General features: G+C 50.1%; 7 protein-coding genes and 1 non-coding gene across 8 annotated transcripts; 5 read left to right on the top strand and 3 right to left on the bottom strand.

Annotated features, from left to right (window-relative positions):
• Positions 1-90: 90 nt before the first annotated feature.
• PV06_04594 (uncharacterized protein) lies at positions 91-4,538 on the bottom strand. Its single transcript, XM_016405506.1, has 2 exons — positions 1,776-4,538; positions 91-1,727 (listed from the first exon to the last, which is right to left on the bottom strand). Exons 1-2 carry the CDS (start codon positions 4,032-4,034, stop codon positions 315-317), a joined length of 3,672 nt encoding a protein of 1,223 aa, XP_016263712.1. The 5' UTR covers positions 4,035-4,538; the 3' UTR covers positions 91-314.
• A 652-nt stretch (positions 4,539-5,190) lies between these two features.
• Positions 5,191-6,888, bottom strand: PV06_04593 (uncharacterized protein). Its single transcript, XM_016405505.1, has 2 exons — positions 6,667-6,888; positions 5,191-6,615 (listed from the first exon to the last, which is right to left on the bottom strand). The coding sequence occupies exons 1-2, from the start codon at positions 6,729-6,731 to the stop codon at positions 5,976-5,978; spliced, it is 705 nt and encodes a 234-aa protein (XP_016263711.1). The 5' UTR covers positions 6,732-6,888; the 3' UTR covers positions 5,191-5,975.
• Positions 6,889-7,040: 152 nt separating this feature from the next.
• PV06_04592 (uncharacterized protein) lies at positions 7,041-9,583 on the top strand. The gene is made up of 3 exons (XM_016405504.1): positions 7,041-7,630; positions 7,683-8,977; positions 9,026-9,583. The coding sequence occupies exons 1-3, from the start codon at positions 7,348-7,350 to the stop codon at positions 9,170-9,172; spliced, it is 1,725 nt and encodes a 574-aa protein (XP_016263710.1). The 5' UTR covers positions 7,041-7,347; the 3' UTR covers positions 9,173-9,583.
• Positions 9,584-9,863: 280 nt separating this feature from the next.
• On the top strand, positions 9,864-11,093 carry PV06_04591 (uncharacterized protein; the record flags this gene model as incomplete). Its single annotated transcript, XM_016405503.1, has 2 exons — positions 9,864-10,214; positions 10,260-11,093. 2 exons carry the CDS (start codon positions 9,864-9,866, stop codon positions 11,091-11,093), a joined length of 1,185 nt encoding a protein of 394 aa, XP_016263709.1.
• A 1,127-nt stretch (positions 11,094-12,220) lies between these two features.
• On the top strand, positions 12,221-12,921 carry PV06_04590 (uncharacterized protein; the record flags this gene model as incomplete). Its single annotated transcript, XM_016405502.1, has 2 exons — positions 12,221-12,541; positions 12,592-12,921. The coding sequence occupies 2 exons, from the start codon at positions 12,221-12,223 to the stop codon at positions 12,919-12,921; spliced, it is 651 nt and encodes a 216-aa protein (XP_016263708.1).
• Positions 12,922-13,114: 193 nt separating this feature from the next.
• PV06_04589 (uncharacterized protein) lies at positions 13,115-13,610 on the top strand (the record flags this gene model as incomplete). The annotated part of the gene is made up of 2 exons (XM_016405501.1): positions 13,115-13,136; positions 13,189-13,610. The coding sequence occupies 2 exons, from the start codon at positions 13,115-13,117 to the stop codon at positions 13,608-13,610; spliced, it is 444 nt and encodes a 147-aa protein (XP_016263707.1).
• A 482-nt stretch (positions 13,611-14,092) lies between these two features.
• On the top strand, positions 14,093-15,986 carry PV06_04588 (uncharacterized protein). The gene has a single exon (XM_016405500.1). It carries the CDS (start codon positions 14,334-14,336, stop codon positions 15,828-15,830), a length of 1,497 nt encoding a protein of 498 aa, XP_016263706.1. The 5' UTR covers positions 14,093-14,333; the 3' UTR covers positions 15,831-15,986.
• Positions 15,987-17,229: 1,243 nt separating this feature from the next.
• PV06_04587 lies at positions 17,230-17,339 on the bottom strand. The gene has a single exon. It is a non-coding gene; the product is annotated as a tRNA-Ser (tRNA).
• Between the last annotated feature and the right edge of the window lie 60 nt (positions 17,340-17,399).

The following is a 17,399-nucleotide window of genomic DNA, read 5'->3' as shown; positions in this document are numbered from 1 at the left end:
GAAATATCAAAAACCCCAGAAGTGACGACGTATCCGTTATTTCTCGGTTACATTGCGGTGTCGTCCGACTCCGAGACTCAAAACTCATGTATTAAACCAATTCTCATGTTACCATGGTTCTTCCGCTCCATCGCTATTCTACACAAGAGCTATTGCTGCATGTACAACTAGTGGGAGTGATAGATCTCCCTCAGATCAGCTTGTTATCTTGCATTTCAAGCAAATGAATCCTGTGGCATACGCTCGAGAGAAGAAGGGAAAAAGCACACATTATACACATTATCAATCACATCATAAGGAAGATTGCAGTTACTTCACCTCTTCACGCTTCCCCTGCGCTGGAAAAACCTCATGAACCTCGCTTGCTCCTTGGGAGTACCCAATCGTTGCACGGGTTGGTCGGATCCAGGAGGCGGACCTGAGTTCTTAAGATATGCTGCCAGATCCGCGGTGCCACTGCTATCTGCAACAGTTGCGTCTCGCGGCTCTGCGCGCATCTTTGCTCTATTTCGGTCCACGTGGGATGCGTGAGTGACTTGGGTTGGACGATATTTGTCCATTTTGGAACCGACTTGTGTCAAGTGAGGAGACTCTGCCCTCGCACCATTTGGCTTGCCAGCGCTCGTGCCGTTCCTGCCTGGCGTAGATCCCTGCAGGTAGTCCTTCAGCTTGGAGCTGCTCGATTGCCGTCGAAGGTCGCCCTGGATATCCTCCTGCGACAGGCTCGCAATCGCACCAAGAATCGGTTGCGTGGTCATCCCAGGCCCTGGAGCTGTGTTTCGCAGAAAATCAACCAACGATTCTTCATCTGTTCTGCGTTTGGCAGGGAATAGATCGTCCTCCATCTCTTCATCCTCTTCTTCTTCGTCACTGAAGTCGATTGCGTAAGGATCACGGACCTTGCGTCGATTTCTCTTTGGTATGCCGTCTGTCTCCGGAATTATAGGTTGTCTCGAAGCTATACCATTGGTAGCTTTTCCCGCAGCTCGGTTGGTCGAATCAAGTAGACCAGTCCTAGAGTTCATAGACGATGGCATCGACTTGACGGTCATCGCACTCTCAACAGCGCTGCCGTCAGATCTACGTCCATTGGCATCAAGCTCTGGTGGTGGAGCAAGGGCATTGAGATCATCAGAATCCATTGTTGTGCGGAAAGGTGCAACTCGCCGATCAATGCGATGTTCTCCTGGAGCTCGAGGTGGACCTTCTCTGATAAAGTCGATCAAATCTGAGCTCTCAGCAGTTCTTGGAGCTCGGGCATCGCGGGCTTGATATTTCAAACGATTGGCCGGCTTCTCGGGGCTTGTCACTGGACGTTCCTCGTCAACTTCGTTCCCAGGCGCCACTGAATCGGTATTTTGGGCGGTACCTGGTCGAGCAGCAAGAGCTTTGGGAAGCTGCATCTCGTTCTCCGGCCCTGTGGACCGAGCATAATCGGCGAGATCTCTGATGTTATTTCGTGTCATTCTAGGATCACGAGGTTCCCCGAGAGGATTCTTTGGCTTCAGAGACGAGCTCACAGACTGTGGAGCTATAGACGATGATGGCGTTCTGGTGTTTCCTGGCAGAGGGGGCTGAGAAAGAGACGGGTATGACCTGAGACCTCCCATTGACTCTTTGGCAGAGCGGGAAGACCTCGGCCTCACAGGTTCCTCTCCTGGTGGGGCAGTAGTACGGAAGAAATCTGCCAATTCCTGTGTCTGGCTCTTCGTTTTAGGTTTGCCTCCCTGAAAAGGATCAGTAAAAGAAACAATAGTGTGCGTAGTCTGACTCACATCTCTAGCCGGTCTCGGGGTAAGCGTGTAGTGAAGTGTTTCGTCGCTATCGATCAACACATCCAGGCTCTTCTTTGCTTTCTCTAATTCTTCGACTCTATTGTCTTCATCAGACCGAAGCCGGATGTGTTGCCGTCTAGCTGTCGGCGAGCCTGCTGTCGAAGGTCTACCCGCACTTGTGGCTCTCGAATGAGTGCTTTGTGCTAGATTAGATGAGGTAGCAAATCGGGGTACGTGGTCTTGCGCATGATCTGTAGCAAGTGGCCGTTGGGAATTTGGCAGGTGTTGGGGAAATCGCACATCTGTCGGTGACCGGCCTGTTCGGTGTTCCAAAGACGTAGTTCGATCTGCGAACATAGATGTTGCTGGAACCGCCACATTGTTCATCCCTCCGGCTGACGGTGGCATTGCAGGACCGGCCAAGTCCTGAGTAGAGTACGGGTCATACTCTTCGTAACGAGCAGCTGCAGAACCATTGGGGAAATTCTCTTGCCCAGGAGTGCTCACGATCATCGTGTCGCGATCACTTCGCCCTTGTCCCGCAGCAACGTGGCCTTGTATCGGAAGCATGACTTCAGCCCCAGCAACACCAAAGCCGGAATCTCGAGGGTCCCGGCCGCCACGCTCATCACCTGAACTTAATGCAAGATCTTCAGGGTCGCTTCCGCCTTCCGGGTTTCCCATAGGTCCGGCTCGTTCATCGTCATCCTGTTCAGCGCTAATGCCCAGGCCATGATGAGCATCGGCATTTGAAGTTACTGGGCGAATTTGCTCAGATGAAGACTGCGCTCTTCTCCTAGATGCTTCCACACTTATTGCGCCGGCAATTGTGGCCACAGTGCTGCTGACAGTGCTTGAATGCGAGTTGGGCATGCTGTGTTGTGCTGCAGGCTGAGCAGTTCCTCTCTTGGGTTGTGGCACGTAGTCGACCTTAGTCTGCAAGTCCTCGAGCGAATTGGTAGCGCCACGATCTTGTAGTATATCATTGACCTCTGCTTTGGAGTGAAGAACTGGAGGATTCGGGCCTGAACTGGGCAAGGAATGCGATCTTTGCCTTGTAACCTCAGGTCTCTGCGAATCATCATTGACAACAGGAGTTGCAGCATCGGGGAATTTGCCGGGCATAGCTAACATGCTCGATGGCCTTCGTGCGTCCAGAGTAGGGCGGTCGCCATATCTCGCGTCATCATCAATTCCACGATCCAGTCCCAGGGTCTCAATTTCTGCTATATCACTCTCGCTGATGGGCAGTGGAATGTCAGCCGGCAGGGGACTGGCTCGGGGCTTGAGTGAAGGACTCTGTTCTTCTTGAATCGTCGAGATGGGAGGAGCGGCAGGGAACTTCCACTCATAGTTGGGTGTCTCTGGACTGACAGGAGACATTATATTTGGCGTGGTCGGTCGAGATGATATACTACCAGCACTTCTAACGCTGCCTTTCCACGAGCGCCAAAGTCTGATCAAAGGTCCTTCCTTCCCAACCCCGGACATGTCTATTTCCTCCAGCAAAATAGGACCATCATGCATGGTCTGGTTTGACGTGTCTTTTGAAGCTGCCACATGTCGCTTCGTGGCATGCTGAGCTGCAATGCATAGTGCTTGCTCAGCCAGAAATTCAAGTACTGTTGTCAGGAAAATAGCAGTTGGAGGTGAGATAGTCGCCGAGGCTCTGACCGACTCATTTACGCGCGAGAAGTGGTTTCGTAGATCGAGTTCTTCCAGATACTCCTCCTCATCCTCTTCTTCCATGTCTCCCAGCTTTGCATAGACCATGCAACGCATTCTGGTCAGTTTCCAGGCTAAATCAGTGTCGAAATCCGCTTTTGGATCGAGCACGGCTGGAGTTGATAGAACCTCTTCCATCTCATTCGCTGGGATGTAATCCTGCAATTCCTCATCTGCCGCCTGTACAGCAGACCTTCCAAGCCTCTGTTTCAGGACCACTGGCACTGCAGGGCGTACGGCCGACAAGGCAGTAGAATGTGATTTAGCCAGGATATCATAGAGTATCTGATCCAAAAATCCATTGACCAAGCCAACCGCGCCTTCTGAGATTTTGACCTGGCGTTCCAACTCGGCGAGTATCAATTTTTCAGCCTCGGATTCGGAGACATAGGCCGGGGGAGGATTGGCGTAGGGGAGCGTTCTTCCTGATTTTGAAGACATGGAGAGGACATCTGAGGACGAGCCCATACTGCGCAGGCCGGGGGCTTTGGGAGTCACCTCTGGCGATTCCAGAGCGGACGATCGGCGAGCCATGGCGTAGGAGAAGTGCTTGGTATGGATAGTTAGAGCGACAGTCTTCACGAGCACTTAACAAAGGATATCAATTCTCCATGATCATATCCCAGGGTAAAGTCGGGTAACTATGAGTTGAGGGCACTCCTTGGGTCAAGTCGCACACTGGATGATTGTCGCAGCTCTTTTCGCCTCTCGGCTCGTATTTGAGATCGGCAGTCAGAGGTTTCGCTTGCCCAGGTTGTCGCAAAAAAAGGGCATGAAGATGGAGCAACGCCCAACGCAATACGGAGTGATGGTGAAGAAGGAGAGCTTCAGCAGCAGTGGTATTAGGATACCCTGCAGGTCTCGGGAAAAAGAAACAACATTCAGGAGGAGTGAAGACAACTGAGTTGGTGAAGCGAAGAGTATTCAGAGGCTGGTCACCACGCAGTGGTGCAGCGCAGACACATCCGCACCTGGGCACGCACTTTCGGACTGGTGTTTCAATTGGGACATGGGATGATTGGGGATACGACACCGTCTCTACGGCTGCATTGACCTGCATGAGGGTGGACCGCTGGTGATGTTGGAAGTGAACCACTCTCCCTAGCTTTACTATTCCATTTGTCTATAGCGAGCACCTTGTGGACGACTCTGGAGTAGCTTACGGATCCGAGGAGGCGGCCCGTCTGCAATTGGACTTGATTCGGGGGATCAACCCAGGCCGCTACGGGGGTCGTCTAAGCCTAAAGTCGATCGACCAGCCTCGCAAATATGTGGCTCGATGGTCGCAGCCCCTGAAAATGTTCAATCAATTTACCTTGTCGACGGGTACGGCATTTACCTGTACTCGTAGCTAGCCATGTTTCGGTTTTCATCATGGATAAGAATGAATTTGTTCGACGGTTTATCCCGTGCTATATTCCATGTACTCCGTAACCAGTCAGAATGGATAGCCTACTCCTCTCGGGAGACTGTCCTACTTGTAGACGTTTGCTTCCGTCAGCCAGTCATAATTTTTATCTCAGGCTTTGATTTGACCGAAAACGTATGGCCGAAGTAAAAGAATCATGGTCATGCATGGAGAACCCAATTTCATCTGTCCTCGCCCGTCACTTGCTCAAGGAAGCCTGGATCATGACTGTACATAATTGTACCTGGTGGGCTGCATCATGACAGGAAGCCATTCCGTCAACAAAGAAAACACCAGCTACTGATCATAATATTGCATACGCTACTACAGATAGTTTCTCAATGATTGACCTCCTGCATATAGCCCAAAGCTCCACCGCGATTACAGTACTCGTACGGCAGAACGGTGGGCACTGGAAGGTCCACTCGTGGTACCGAAAAGTCGCTTCAAGTGAACTATGGCGCAAAGACAGGACTGTCTCATCAGAGCACTGATAGTCGACTATATGCTCACCCTCGGCGCAAATCGCCACTCGTTTGCAAAGCATGCGAAGTTTGTTGGATTCAGTCAACCGATCAAGACCGAAGTAGAGGCATGACAGCGAATTCGATGTCGTGAGATACACGGCCTCATTCAAGCATCCACCAGCCCCGGACATGGCAGCTTGGGGGCAAAAGGTACAGATTACCGCGTCATAATGTGAACGCTGGTCAGTCATTGCTAGTATTCGAAGCAAGACTGCGCCGGCTATACGTCCTTTCACGCAGACGTCGGTATCTGCGAATGCTGACCCTCGGGTGCGGCGCCCTTAAAGCGCAATAGCGATGGCGATGGCCTAACGATGCGACGATCATTTCGCTATAATCGGCTCGCTCTTCTCACCTGCAAACACCTTTCTCGCACCGAGTAGATGATAATGCAGCAGTGTGTCGCTCGGGAGCAGCGGTATCAGATCGTCGAACCTGTGATGAGGTCTCTCGCAGACCCACTGCAGAAGAGGCATACTGGCTTGGGCTTCTTCCTAGACAATGACTGACATTTGTACATGCCAGCATTGTCGATTCGACTCAGCGAAGGAGACCACCAAGGTCTCTTTCCATTCCAGAGACACGGTCTTCCAAAGCCTTCTTCCTTGCTTCAAGCTCTCTGATCTCGTCTTCCTCGTTCTGGAAGTCCTGCTCTGTCAACAGCATGGCATCATCAGCGGTCAAGCCCGCAGGTTCGTGCTCTTCATGTTCAACCTCAAAGCTTTTGTTCCTCCGTTCGAGAAGGGCCTGTTGCTTTGACACCTTCTCTTCCAGTGTTGAAATGGAAGTCGCAACTTCTTCATATCGCGTGCGTAACGCTCTGATCTTTTCAGGAGCCCCTCCAACTGCGTATACATCACACAATCTTTCGGCACCCCGGAGTAGCACCTCGACATTGACACCGTCGCGTTTCTTGCTTGACAGTCTGATCTCTTCGAGCATATCATCGCCCAATAATCTTGTAACGACTGACTGTTGCGTCGAGTGTGCGTTTGGAAACAGGCTATTCCGAGTTGCAGAGGATCCATGCTGCTGTGTCGCATTGCTCTGTCGGCTACTGCGTACGGCATTAGGATCCAAGGTAAATAAGGCACGCTCGTGAGACTCAGTGTCACGGATCAAAGTCGTGATCTCATGATCTTTCAAAAGCGCATTAGAGAAGATCTTTGGAGGAAGGAACCTAGAATCTTCTCAGCTGAGTATACTTGCGCATAAAAAGATATCGACGTACTCGAGACCTGCTATCGACTTTGCGGATAGGGTTATTTGCTCCAAATGACTTCCCAAAAGTGCCATTATGTGTATCGGCTCAATTCGATCGCCAGGTCAAAGTTCTTATTGTACCAGAAGCATAGCGTAGACGTCTTGGACTTTCTTCCTCATAGCTAGCTCTTGCACAAAATTCCTACTAAACATGTAGAACACTATGAAGTGCCATCATTGGGTGCTGTTGTTCTGCGGTTCATTAGTGATTTGTGGAGATGGGGAAACGCGTTCGTTGTTGTGCCTGGCACCGGAGCTGCGAAGTTGCGCTATGGTCGACCGGAGTTAGAATTCCCAGACATGCCATCTTCTTGACCTCATCGCAACCACTTTGTCCTTACCCAAATCTGTTATCTAAAAGCGATTGTAAGCACGCTTTGCATTCTCTTTTTTTGAGTGAGAGAGAGAACACACTTGTCTCATTGCACCCATTGAGAAACAGACATTCGGCGAGATTCTGCTGGTGGGAAGCACTCCAGCTGCAAGGCGCATTCCGTGCTTAGAGCAGTATCGACCGTTCGATATTGCCTACGGTAGTCATCAGACGTTGAGCCAGCAATACAGACTACCGGAACATTGCATTCCGATCCTCCTTGACATCGCCGTCAGCCCACCTTTGCCAATCGATCTCTGTGGACTAGCGTGAGACATGAGCGGCGACAATCCCCATCTCAATGGAACCGGTGAAGGGTCGAACGGATCTGAAGACGTAGAGATGAAGGAGCAATCACAGAGCACCAAAAAGAACTCAAAGCAGAACAAGGACAAGGATGGCGATGATGAGATGACTGTGGTAGTGCCACCCTTCAAGGGTGCAACTCCGACTGCGCCGACCAAAAAAACCGATGCGGATCTTGCAAACGGCGCAACAGGCGAAGATGCTACGACAGTGGATGAAGTCCCCGTTGATCCACAAGAAAAGGCCATCGCAGGTGAGTAGAGTCAAGTCGTGGTGCAGCTGCGTCGTTGCTAACAATGTTCTAGACATCAAGGCAAACCTCCCATTGCTCGAGCGTGCGGTCAGCCAGTTTGACCCTCGATTCAGTCTTAGAGTCCTTCGCTCAATATCTTCGGTCAGAAAACAGCTCAATGCGTATATCCTGGCTACTGTTGTCATCGAAAGCTATCCCACCCCCACAGCCACAGCCATGTCGCTTTTGAGTGCTGTCAAGGATGATCCATCCTTTCCTAGTCAAAAGGTGGAAACTTGGCATAGTAGAAAAGATGCGCAAACAGGCCCTACAAAGGAAATCCTGCCCGAAGTCGATGTGTACCTCTCGATTCTGGTCCAAGTCTATCTTTACGACAAGAAGCGGATTGATGCCGGCGTCCAGTTCTCCAGTGCTCTTGTTGAACACCTCCGCACTTTGAACAGAAGGACCCTAGATTCGTTGGCAGCTCGAGTGTATTTCTATTATGCACTTTTCTTTGAAGAAACGGCACCACTACCACCCTCTCCGGCTGCCGCTGTCATCTCAATTCGCAAACCTCTCTTGGATGCTTTAAGAACTGCCACATTGCGGAAGGATCAAGATGTCCAAGCTGCTGTGACAACATTACTTTTGCGCAACTATCTATCTACCTCGCACGTCACACAAGCCGACCTATTGATCTCGCACGCTAAATTTCCGACTACTGCCGCCAACAACCAGATTGCTCGTTACCTGTACTATCTTGGTCGCATTCGAGCCATTCAATTGTCTTATACAGAAGCCCATGATCACCTCACAAGTGCAACTCGAAAATCACCCTCTTCTTATAAGGCAAGCGGGTTCTATCAGGCTTCTACGAAACTCCTCATTGTGGTCGAGCTGTTGATGGGCGACATTCCAGACCGAGCAATCTTCCGTCAGCCAAGCCTTGAAAAATCCCTACAGCCGTATCTTCAGCTTGTTCAAGCTGTGAGCTCTGGGGATGTGATTGGTTTCCAAAACCTAGTCCAGCGATACAATGCGACCTTCAGAAAAGATGATACATACACGCTTATTTTGCGGCTCCGACAGAATGTGATTAGGACAGGCATCCGCATGATGTCCTTGTCGTATGCTCGAATCTCACTACGCGATATGTGTCTGCGACTCGGTCTCGACAGCGAGGAATCTGCCGAGTACATTGTTGCCAAAGCAATTCGAGATGGGGTCATTGAAGCTAGTCTCGATCATGAGCGTGGCTACATGAAGAGCAAGGAAGTGGGTGATGTGTATGCCACAAGAGAGCCTGGAGATGCCTTCCACGAGCGCATTCAAGCCTGTCTGGTCCTACACGACGAAAGTGTCAAGGTATGTGCACTTCTTGGGTTCTTTTGAAATTATTACTGATAATGTCAGGCCATGCGTTTCCCCATGAATCAGCACAGACTCGAGCTCAAGAATGCCCAGGAAGCACGCGAGCGCGAGCGAGAGCTTGCAAAGGAGATTGTGGAAGGGGAGATGGACGACGATGATGCCCCTGGTGGTGATTTTGAGGGGCTGTGATCGCTAATGCTAGTATCTTGTAACGCATTCGAGAGAGTAGGGAGCTTGAGGTATCGCCCGGCCGGGGCATGCAGAGAGGAAGGGATCGTATCAGAGGCCGTCCTGCAGTATCATATATCTGGAGCTTGGTTGCAATACTCGGAGTTCAAGGGTACCAATGCCCAAGCGGATTTGGTCTTCGGGGCTAGAGAGCAGTGTCGTCACAGCGACCACCATTCTTAAAGGCAGTGTCCATGTACTATTACTGCCCTGCAGGTCTTGTAATGTCTTTGTCTTTTGTTCGACCTTTCCTGCGGTGTTCTAGTGACCAGATGACCAGAGTTCCTTATTCTGTGATCGGGCAGTACAACTTCACATACAGGCACGGCACATGATATCGTATAGGTGTGATTTCAGCGTGAAGGATCGGAGATACTTGTTTCTAATAACGATAGGAATATTGGTTGCTCTGTATTATCACGTATCACGATTGTAATGCTCCCTAACAATAAAATGCGGAACGTGACCGCTTCCCCGTTGTGGCCGCCAGGCTAGATTAGGAGAAGCTCCGACCTCCACCAATGTTCTCCACTTCCGGCATCCATGTATAGAAGGGAGAAGGTATATCTACCGTAGGCCGGGACGACAAGGTCGGCATGATCTTGCTTCTACCCAAAGATATTTGGCCTAGCCTAGGACAGCATTCTGCAGCATGGCAAGCGTATCTTCAAAAACTGCCAACAATGCTGTGGCGTTCGTCAATGGCCGGGTTTGCACCATGGATGTAAAGAAGCCATGGGCGCCTGCATTTGTTGTTTCGCCTACTGGAGATTTTGCGACGGTCGGCTCAGACGACGAGATTCGAGCCATCGTGCGTAGGGACAAGCTCGTGGTGTATGATCTTCGACAGCACTTTGTCATGCCGGGGATCCACGACGCGCACACACATCTCCTCGTGGCAAGCATGCAAAAGCTCAATGAGTGCGACATTGGATTCGGCTCAAACGGCGAAACCCTTGCAGGTAACCTGCACCGGGCTTCTTGTGCATGTGCCTACACGAACGTGCTAGGGGACTGAATAATCGGCAACTTTTATGCCTGCGGCCAGTTTCCCGACGGGGTGCCTGACAGCAAATACCTCGACGACCGATATCCAGATCAGCCAGTCTTGGTCCGAGAGACGTCATGTCACAATGTGCTTTTCAACACGGCTAGCTTGAAACGCTGCGGGATCGACGAGCGTGAAACCCAGGATCCCCCTGGAGGGTACTACAAACGCCGTGCCGACGGTTCTCTGACTGGAGAAATCGTCGAAGGCGCGACACGCGACGTCTGGCTTTCACTGCCCCAAGCACCGCTAGCATATGTCAAGCGAACCTTGGAATATGGCATCGAGATGTGCCACCGCTTTGGCATCACTTCTTGTCAGGAAGCGTCCGCCAACACTGTCTACCTCCACGCCTTGAAGGAACTTGAGGGCGAGAACCGGCTCCACCTAAGCGTATACCCCCACATTGTCTGCGCGCCCGAGGGGCCAGCCTTGGAGTCCGAAGACAGCCTCAGGGCGGTTCTGGACATTGCCGCAACCTTCGACAGCAAGCACGTCAGGGCTCGATTCGTCAATTTCTTCCTCGACGGAGCACCTCTCCCGCCAGACTTCACGCAGTGCGACCTTGACGCCGACGGAAACCCAGACTCGAAATTCCTCCTTCTGGATGACGACAAGCTATTCGACAGTCTCCAGAAATACGACGCTCGCGGAATGACCTGCAAGGTCCACGTCGCCGGAGAGGGTAGCGTGAGACGAGCCCTAGACATTTTCCAGACATTGAGAAACAAGCATCCCAACGGGCCTTGGCATGAACTTGCGCACTGCACTGGTTCTGGTCGGTTGAGGGGAAGGACGGACGGTGATAGTCGCGCCAGATGTGGTGTGTCGTAGTTTGCCGGCCGAATCCATGTCGAGAATCCCCATGACGCCGATGAGATAAGACGCGGGCCTCGAATGGTTAGAGATGCCCGCGCTTTCTCTATATGCCAGCTGTAATGACTGTTCAGGGCTTAGGACAGTGAACCACGCACCCATCAAAGGGAGCTACCCAGGTGTTAATAGGGAGTAAAGGACGTACAATCTCTGAAGAGCATGGCTTCAACTTCGGCATAGACCGTCGGAGGCGGCGGTACTTGGACATGCACGCCAGCTGCATGAGAAATACTCATCGGCGACATTTTCCGAGATTTCTCACGGTGTTCTTCCAGCTTCTTTACTCCGCTTACAGTGCCGTTGTTCCACCTCAAGCGGACCTCATATCCTTCGCATGCTAACCCACAACGACCACACTCTACGCAGCCTGGCCGACCTCCGTCACATCTTTTTCGTCGAGATTTGCAGTTCCAGCAGCCTGTTCTAGTTCTGGGTTTGAAATCTCTTCTCGTTCTTTTTGTGGGTGTGGACAAATCCATGGTGGCACAATTTCTACGAGTTGTTGATATCGGTCAGCAACTGATTTCATTGACCGTACCGCAGTACCTGCAGAACGCTCCGTGACTCGGAGCCCTATCATTTTTAATAGAGGATCTGAACCAAGAATGAGCCCCCATATATGCCGTTGGAATGGAGAGACTTGATATTGGCTCGGAAGAGCGATTAGACCACGACGTGAATTGGCCTAGCGCGCTTAATTGAGACAGACTCGGAACATCGTTTATCCAGACAGAATCGATTGGACATAAAGTCGCACTGACAACGAGAAAGTATTAATACTAAGAAAAAAGGGATGTTAAACTCCATATAAATAACATAAAAGTGATATATAAGGAGAATAGAGAACATAACTGTAGTGTGAATGATTAGAGATACTTGTGTTTAACTACTATTACATAGATACAGCGACTAGGCCTTCCCTCACTTTTGTGTTCAGTCAATCTAATTCTCTTCACGCCGCTATAATCATAGAGCATCAATGTATATTGGGCCAATCGGCCTACGTCATCTTTCCAGACGCGTCTTTCACAAACAATCCCACTCGTCCCGTAAACTCCTTTACATTGCTTCTGCATCATCATACAATGTCACAGTCCCGTGCGGTGTCCCGTTCTCGACCGAGTGGACGTAGTACGTCCCCGTCTCCTGTCTCTCGACCGACAACACCTCTCAGGCCATCATCCAGGTCGTCGTTCAGAACCTCGCAGAACAATGCAATTTCGGGCGTGTCTCCTTTGGATGCTCTCGAGCCCCAATTTGCAGAGCTAGGTGATTCAGTGGCTGATCTTGAAGCCAACTTTATGCACCTTCAGCTGATGCATGAGAGTCTGAGCAGATTTGGGGAAAGCTTCGCCAGTTTCCTGTATGGGTTGAACATGAATGCTTTTGTGGTGGATTTTCCAGAGGTATGCAGTAATCCATATGGGACCAGCTCCCTCCTGATTGTTCGTTATAGGCACCTATACCTGAGTCAATCAAACGCTATCACAAGCGTCGGGGACAAGCAAACCTGGACGAGACTACCATCACGCAGAACAATGTCACAGAGGGCAAGCAGGGAGAATCAGAGGCGACATTCATAATGGCAGATGCAAGCTTTACAAGTCTCAAAGCAACACCACGTCGTAAGACAATGGCACCGTCGGCCACCCCCAGTACAGTCTCAACGGTGAAACAAAACAATGCAAACCCCCAAAGAGGAAATGCAACAAGAGCAAGCAGAGGTGCTGGTCGTGCAGGGCGGGTCAGCAGCCTGCCAAGAGGCAGAGGGAGAGGTGCTAGGTAGATGATACATGTGACTTGTCTCGGCATAAGAGACAGGGCGCGGGTGAAGGCCACAATCTGCCATTATATCCCACAGGTTTGATCGGACGCTGAAGAGTAAATCCATTCCTCAAAACCAAGACCATGACCATTGCCGACACTGGAAACAGTAACAAACCTTCGAGAAAACAAAGAGACTGCATCTGATCATCAGGATGGCTGAGGAACAGAACCCACGTATGTTGAACCTTCTCACGATTGTGCCGACCTTTCTAAGGGTTAATTTTAGGGACGCTATTCGATTTTGCCATCACTGATGGCGGCGACGGTGGTACCATGCTGTTTCTGACCATGACCAACATACGTCGACAGCTTAGCTTCCATTCGGCACTACGATTCATCGAGGGCGAAACGGAAACAGTGCGGCCTACACTTGATGGAGGAAGAAATTTGGAGGCCGTCGATAGAATGGCGAGACTTGACTTCAAGCAGAGAGTGGCATTTGACGGTCTCAGATACGCGACTACCATGCTCATGTTGGTCGATGAGATCTTGGTCGAAATGACGAGGATTAATCTCACCGACCCCTTCCTTACGGGAGACTCGGATCGCTTGTTCTTTCTGTTCGAGCTGGCTATCCATCTTCATGCCCGTGGTGAGGCGGATGTCAATGCTATTCTTGAATATCTCAGACCAGAGATCTTGGGCTGAGGACGGCGCCGCTGAAAGCACTACGAGAAGAGATATGCTACGAGGTCTTATCGGGTGCTTGCCTACAGCAATATCGGCTGTCTGGTTTTCTCATGATACATGGAGTAGACACAAAGCAAACACAGTTTACAACGAAAACAGCAGTTCTTTCATCGTAGAAATAATGATGAATTAAAGCGTTGACATTCAAGATATTTAACTAGCCGATCGTGTTACCCATCAAACTGGGTTTTTGGCTGAACAATGTTTGAAAGGCGCTGGTAAGACCAGATGTTCCAGCCTCTATTGCTCTTTTCTCCAGCCCGCCATATAGAATGCATGCCTGCTTAACGACGCATATATGACATATGGGCATGCACAAGGTACGGTGCTACCGTCGACGAGGCTGAAGCCGAGCCTCACGAGGCTTATTTTTAGCGTTAATTATTGGTCCGTATATCCGAAGAACTTTTGAATCTCGAACCAGCAAACAGTGTGTTTTCTGCCACACCATTCAATCAACACAGTAAATTTTCGAATGTTATTGTCCGTGAAAAATTCTTCAGGTACAATAGCCTCAATAGAGCTATTCAACGAGTTCTGGTGTAGGTAAAACAGCTTGCCCATATCCGCGACGCTTCTTTCTCTCGTCGGCACGACGGATCTCCTGAACCAAGAACCACAACTCCTCTCTTTTCTTTGGACTCCTTCCGGTGCGAGAGCTTCAGACGATCTTCTATCAGTATGCCGTTCTCTATGTATATGCCGGCAGCTGGCTGCGAGCATATGAATAGTGATGTCATCAACAAAATCCGACAATTTCGGTCCAAACATCTTAGCGGCGAAGACTTGGTACAATATATCTGTCTCGATTGCTCTACCCCCGGCAGTTTCCCTACCTTGAACAAGCACTTTGAGGAGACCCAGCACGAATTCGCAGTCAGTCAAAAGACCGTTTATTGTGGACACTGCAACGATCTTGTCTACGATCCAACCTTGTCCAACACCAACAAGAAACGCAAATTCGCAGAGGCCAGCGACGAAGACGACTCATACCTGACTACCAACACTTCTCAACGTCCCTGCGGCCGGATTGGTGTTCGAGGCCTGTTCAACCTTGGTGAGACGTGTTACATGAATGCCGTTCTTCAAATGATGGTTCACAATCCCATTCTGGCAAGCTACTTTCTCGGCATGGGCCATCCTACTCACACTTGTCCAATCTCTAAAGAACCCGACAAGAAAAACGATTCCGATTCCGAAGATGAGGATGAAGAAAAGAAAGAACAGCAAAGCTGTGTCGCTTGTGGGATGACCGAAGTGTTTTCTGATGTCACCATCGTCGATCAACCTACCCCCGCTCACGCCGTCCCCCTCCTGTTCGCGTCATGGAAAAACATCCCTGAAATGTCTGGGAAAGGCCAGCAGGACGCCCAAGAATGGTTCATGCAGATTGTCGACCGTCTCCACGAGGGAGTGGCTCAATACAAGGTCCCAGAAAAGACGAATAGCATCAACGAAGCGAATGGCATTTCATCAATCGAAAAGCAATGCGTATGTTTCTTCCACAAGGTCTTTTACGGTCGAGAAAACAGCCAAATCACATGCGATACATGTCATACCGTTTCTTCCCGTGAAGATGAATTCTCCAGCATCAGCCTCGACTTCAAGAAGCAAGTCAAGAAGAAGAAGAAGGCTGCCAAGGACGCCGCAAACTCTGGCGACGCGAAAGACAAGGATGCACTCAAGATCACGGTGCCAAACATTCACGAGTGCCTGCGTGGTTTTACCGCACCCGAACCCCTCTCTCCAGAACAGTACAATTGCCAAGAATGCAAGGAGCGTCGGTCTGCCAGCAAACAGACCCGAATTCGCAAATTGCCAGCGATCCTCTGTGTTCACGTCAAGCGATTTGGCATGAAGCAACTTGGAACGGGGGTCTTCGTGCCAGAAAAGTATGAAGGCAAGCTGGACTTTAGCTTGCAACTCGACATGGCACCGTACACGACGCGGCCGCCGAAGAATGGTGAAGACAAGGAGAAATACATGTACGACCTGGATTGCGTGGTCGTACACCAGGGCGAACACGCACACAACGGCCACTACTTTGCCTTTTGCCGCCAAGATAACAAGTGGTTTCGTTTCGACGATGAGATTGTAAGCGCAACGACGACGGAGGATGTGATGAGGCAAGAGGCCTACCTGTTGTTTTATTCTCTTAGGAGAATTGAGAAGTTGTAAAGTGGAGGCTGTGGCAGGCATGGCCTCATACATACTAGTCTTACTTGAACGCGTTGTGTTTGTTTTCATGTATCTTTCGACCTTGTCGTAAAATTGGCTACTAGATTAAATCGTGGCAGTGATCCTTGTTATCATATTCTTGACAGCAGCGTTGATGGCATTCTCTATGTCTTGATCCTACTTGTAGAACATTGTTCACTCTCATCCAGTATCTGACTCAAGACGGTTCTCTTTTCCAAATGCACTATAATCTTCCGAGAGCCTCGTGTTTATGGCAAATATGATATCTGCAAAAGGCATCTGAGGTATACTGTGATGGTTTGAACAACGTGTGTCTTTCGTTCCTGTCACACACCCGTAAACTCGTGACTCATAAGCTCGTGACATTTCTTCCTTTGGCCGCGCCCCCAGCCTCTTCAGCACGCCGATACTGTTACCTTTTCATCGCCTATGCTATCTGCCATCTGTTTCGTTGAATCACACATGGATCCGTCCCAAGTCATACTCCATTTGCTTTTGAAAATCCCGCAACTCTTCCTCGTTCGACCGTATCGTTTGCTCGTACTGGCGCATCAGTTCGGCGTGATCGGCGAGCATCAGCCGGCTGACGTTGGCGGTTTCCTGGGTCAAGGCTTCGAGGGAGGCGATTGTGTCTGCTTTCCTGTCGCGGTGGGTGAATGTTCTGCGAATGGCGACCTTGACGACATCTAGGACCTTGTATCTGGAAACGTGAGAAGTGACCTCTTTCGTGGAAACCTGCAAAGTTGTGGGCTTGGGTTTTGAGGGAGATCTGGCTTTGATCTTAGTAGGAAGGGACTGCGACGCCATGGTAGTGAGAGAGGTTTCTTGTCAGGTATATTGCGCGAATGTGGGTTGCTTGCTCAAGTGAGCGGTTGTGATGCAGATTCTTGACAAAACAGAGGCAGAACATCGAGTTTTTGTGAGAGGCTTTTGCCTGATCTGGTACCATACTTGTCTGAAAGGTAAACAGTGTGCCGGATCTGGCGCTGCCTTTTGTTTGTCCGGTTCTTCGCGAAGTTGGGTCCATATAGAGGGAACCTTTTGTGCAAGACCTGCAGCCTGGAGATAGAGACTTCCAAAAGGGAAGAAGTTGTTATCTCCTGAGCGGCCTGAGAATCGTTTGACTTTGTGACTTTGCGGTGGTGAGTTCCAAATGTCGCGAGAGTCCTGTGTAGCGAAATGTGCGAATGTATGTTTGTGAGCTCCTTCGTACTTGAAGTTTCTCCTTACCTTGGATTTTCATTCTGGTTACGAGGATAGCACGGCTTCGAAAGCCGCCTGACACGTTGGCTACGTAAATATTTACAATGGCCATAAGAAAGACACAAAGATTAAAGATTCAACCACCAAAAAATTCACAAAAACAAAACGCTTAGAGCGACACGAGCAGGATTTGAACCTACGCGGGCGAACCCATTAGATGACATGAAGTTTAGATATACATCTGGCAATTCAAGTCTAACGCCTTAACCACTCGGCCATCGTGTCGAGATAACGCCCATTTCGAGGGCAATTTACTAAACAATTTTGGTCATCGAAAATGATATA

The sequence above is a fragment of the Exophiala oligosperma genome (assembly GCF_000835515.1).
Source record: "Exophiala oligosperma strain CBS 72588 unplaced genomic scaffold supercont1.4, whole genome shotgun sequence".
Taxonomy (NCBI): domain Eukaryota; kingdom Fungi; phylum Ascomycota; class Eurotiomycetes; order Chaetothyriales; family Herpotrichiellaceae; genus Exophiala; species Exophiala oligosperma.
This window is presented reverse-complemented; position numbering and strand designations above follow the sequence as displayed.

Bases quoted from the DNA above. Each gene is read 5' to 3' on its own strand.
- PV06_04594 (XM_016405506.1), bottom strand. From the start codon at position 4,034: ATGGCTCGCCGATCGTCCGCTCTGGAATCGCCAGAGGTGACTCCCAAA. The intron at 1,728-1,775 runs GTGAGTCAGACT...GATCCTTTTCAG, and splicing joins CCCCGAGACCGGCTAGAGAT to GGAGGCAAACCTAAAACGAA.
- PV06_04593 (XM_016405505.1), bottom strand. From the start codon at position 6,731: ATGGCACTTTTGGGAAGTCATTTGGAGCAAATAACCCTATCCGCAAAG. The intron at 6,616-6,666 runs GTACGTCGATAT...AGAAGATTCTAG, and splicing joins AAGTCGATAGCAGGTCTCGA to GTTCCTTCCTCCAAAGATCT.
- PV06_04592 (XM_016405504.1), top strand. From the start codon at position 7,348: ATGAGCGGCGACAATCCCCATCTCAATGGAACCGGTGAAGGGTCGAAC. The intron at 7,631-7,682 runs GTGAGTAGAGTC...ACAATGTTCTAG, and splicing joins ACAAGAAAAGGCCATCGCAG to ACATCAAGGCAAACCTCCCA. The intron at 8,978-9,025 runs GTATGTGCACTT...TGATAATGTCAG, and splicing joins TACACGACGAAAGTGTCAAG to GCCATGCGTTTCCCCATGAA.
- PV06_04588 (XM_016405500.1), top strand. From the start codon at position 14,334: ATGCCGTTCTCTATGTATATGCCGGCAGCTGGCTGCGAGCATATGAAT.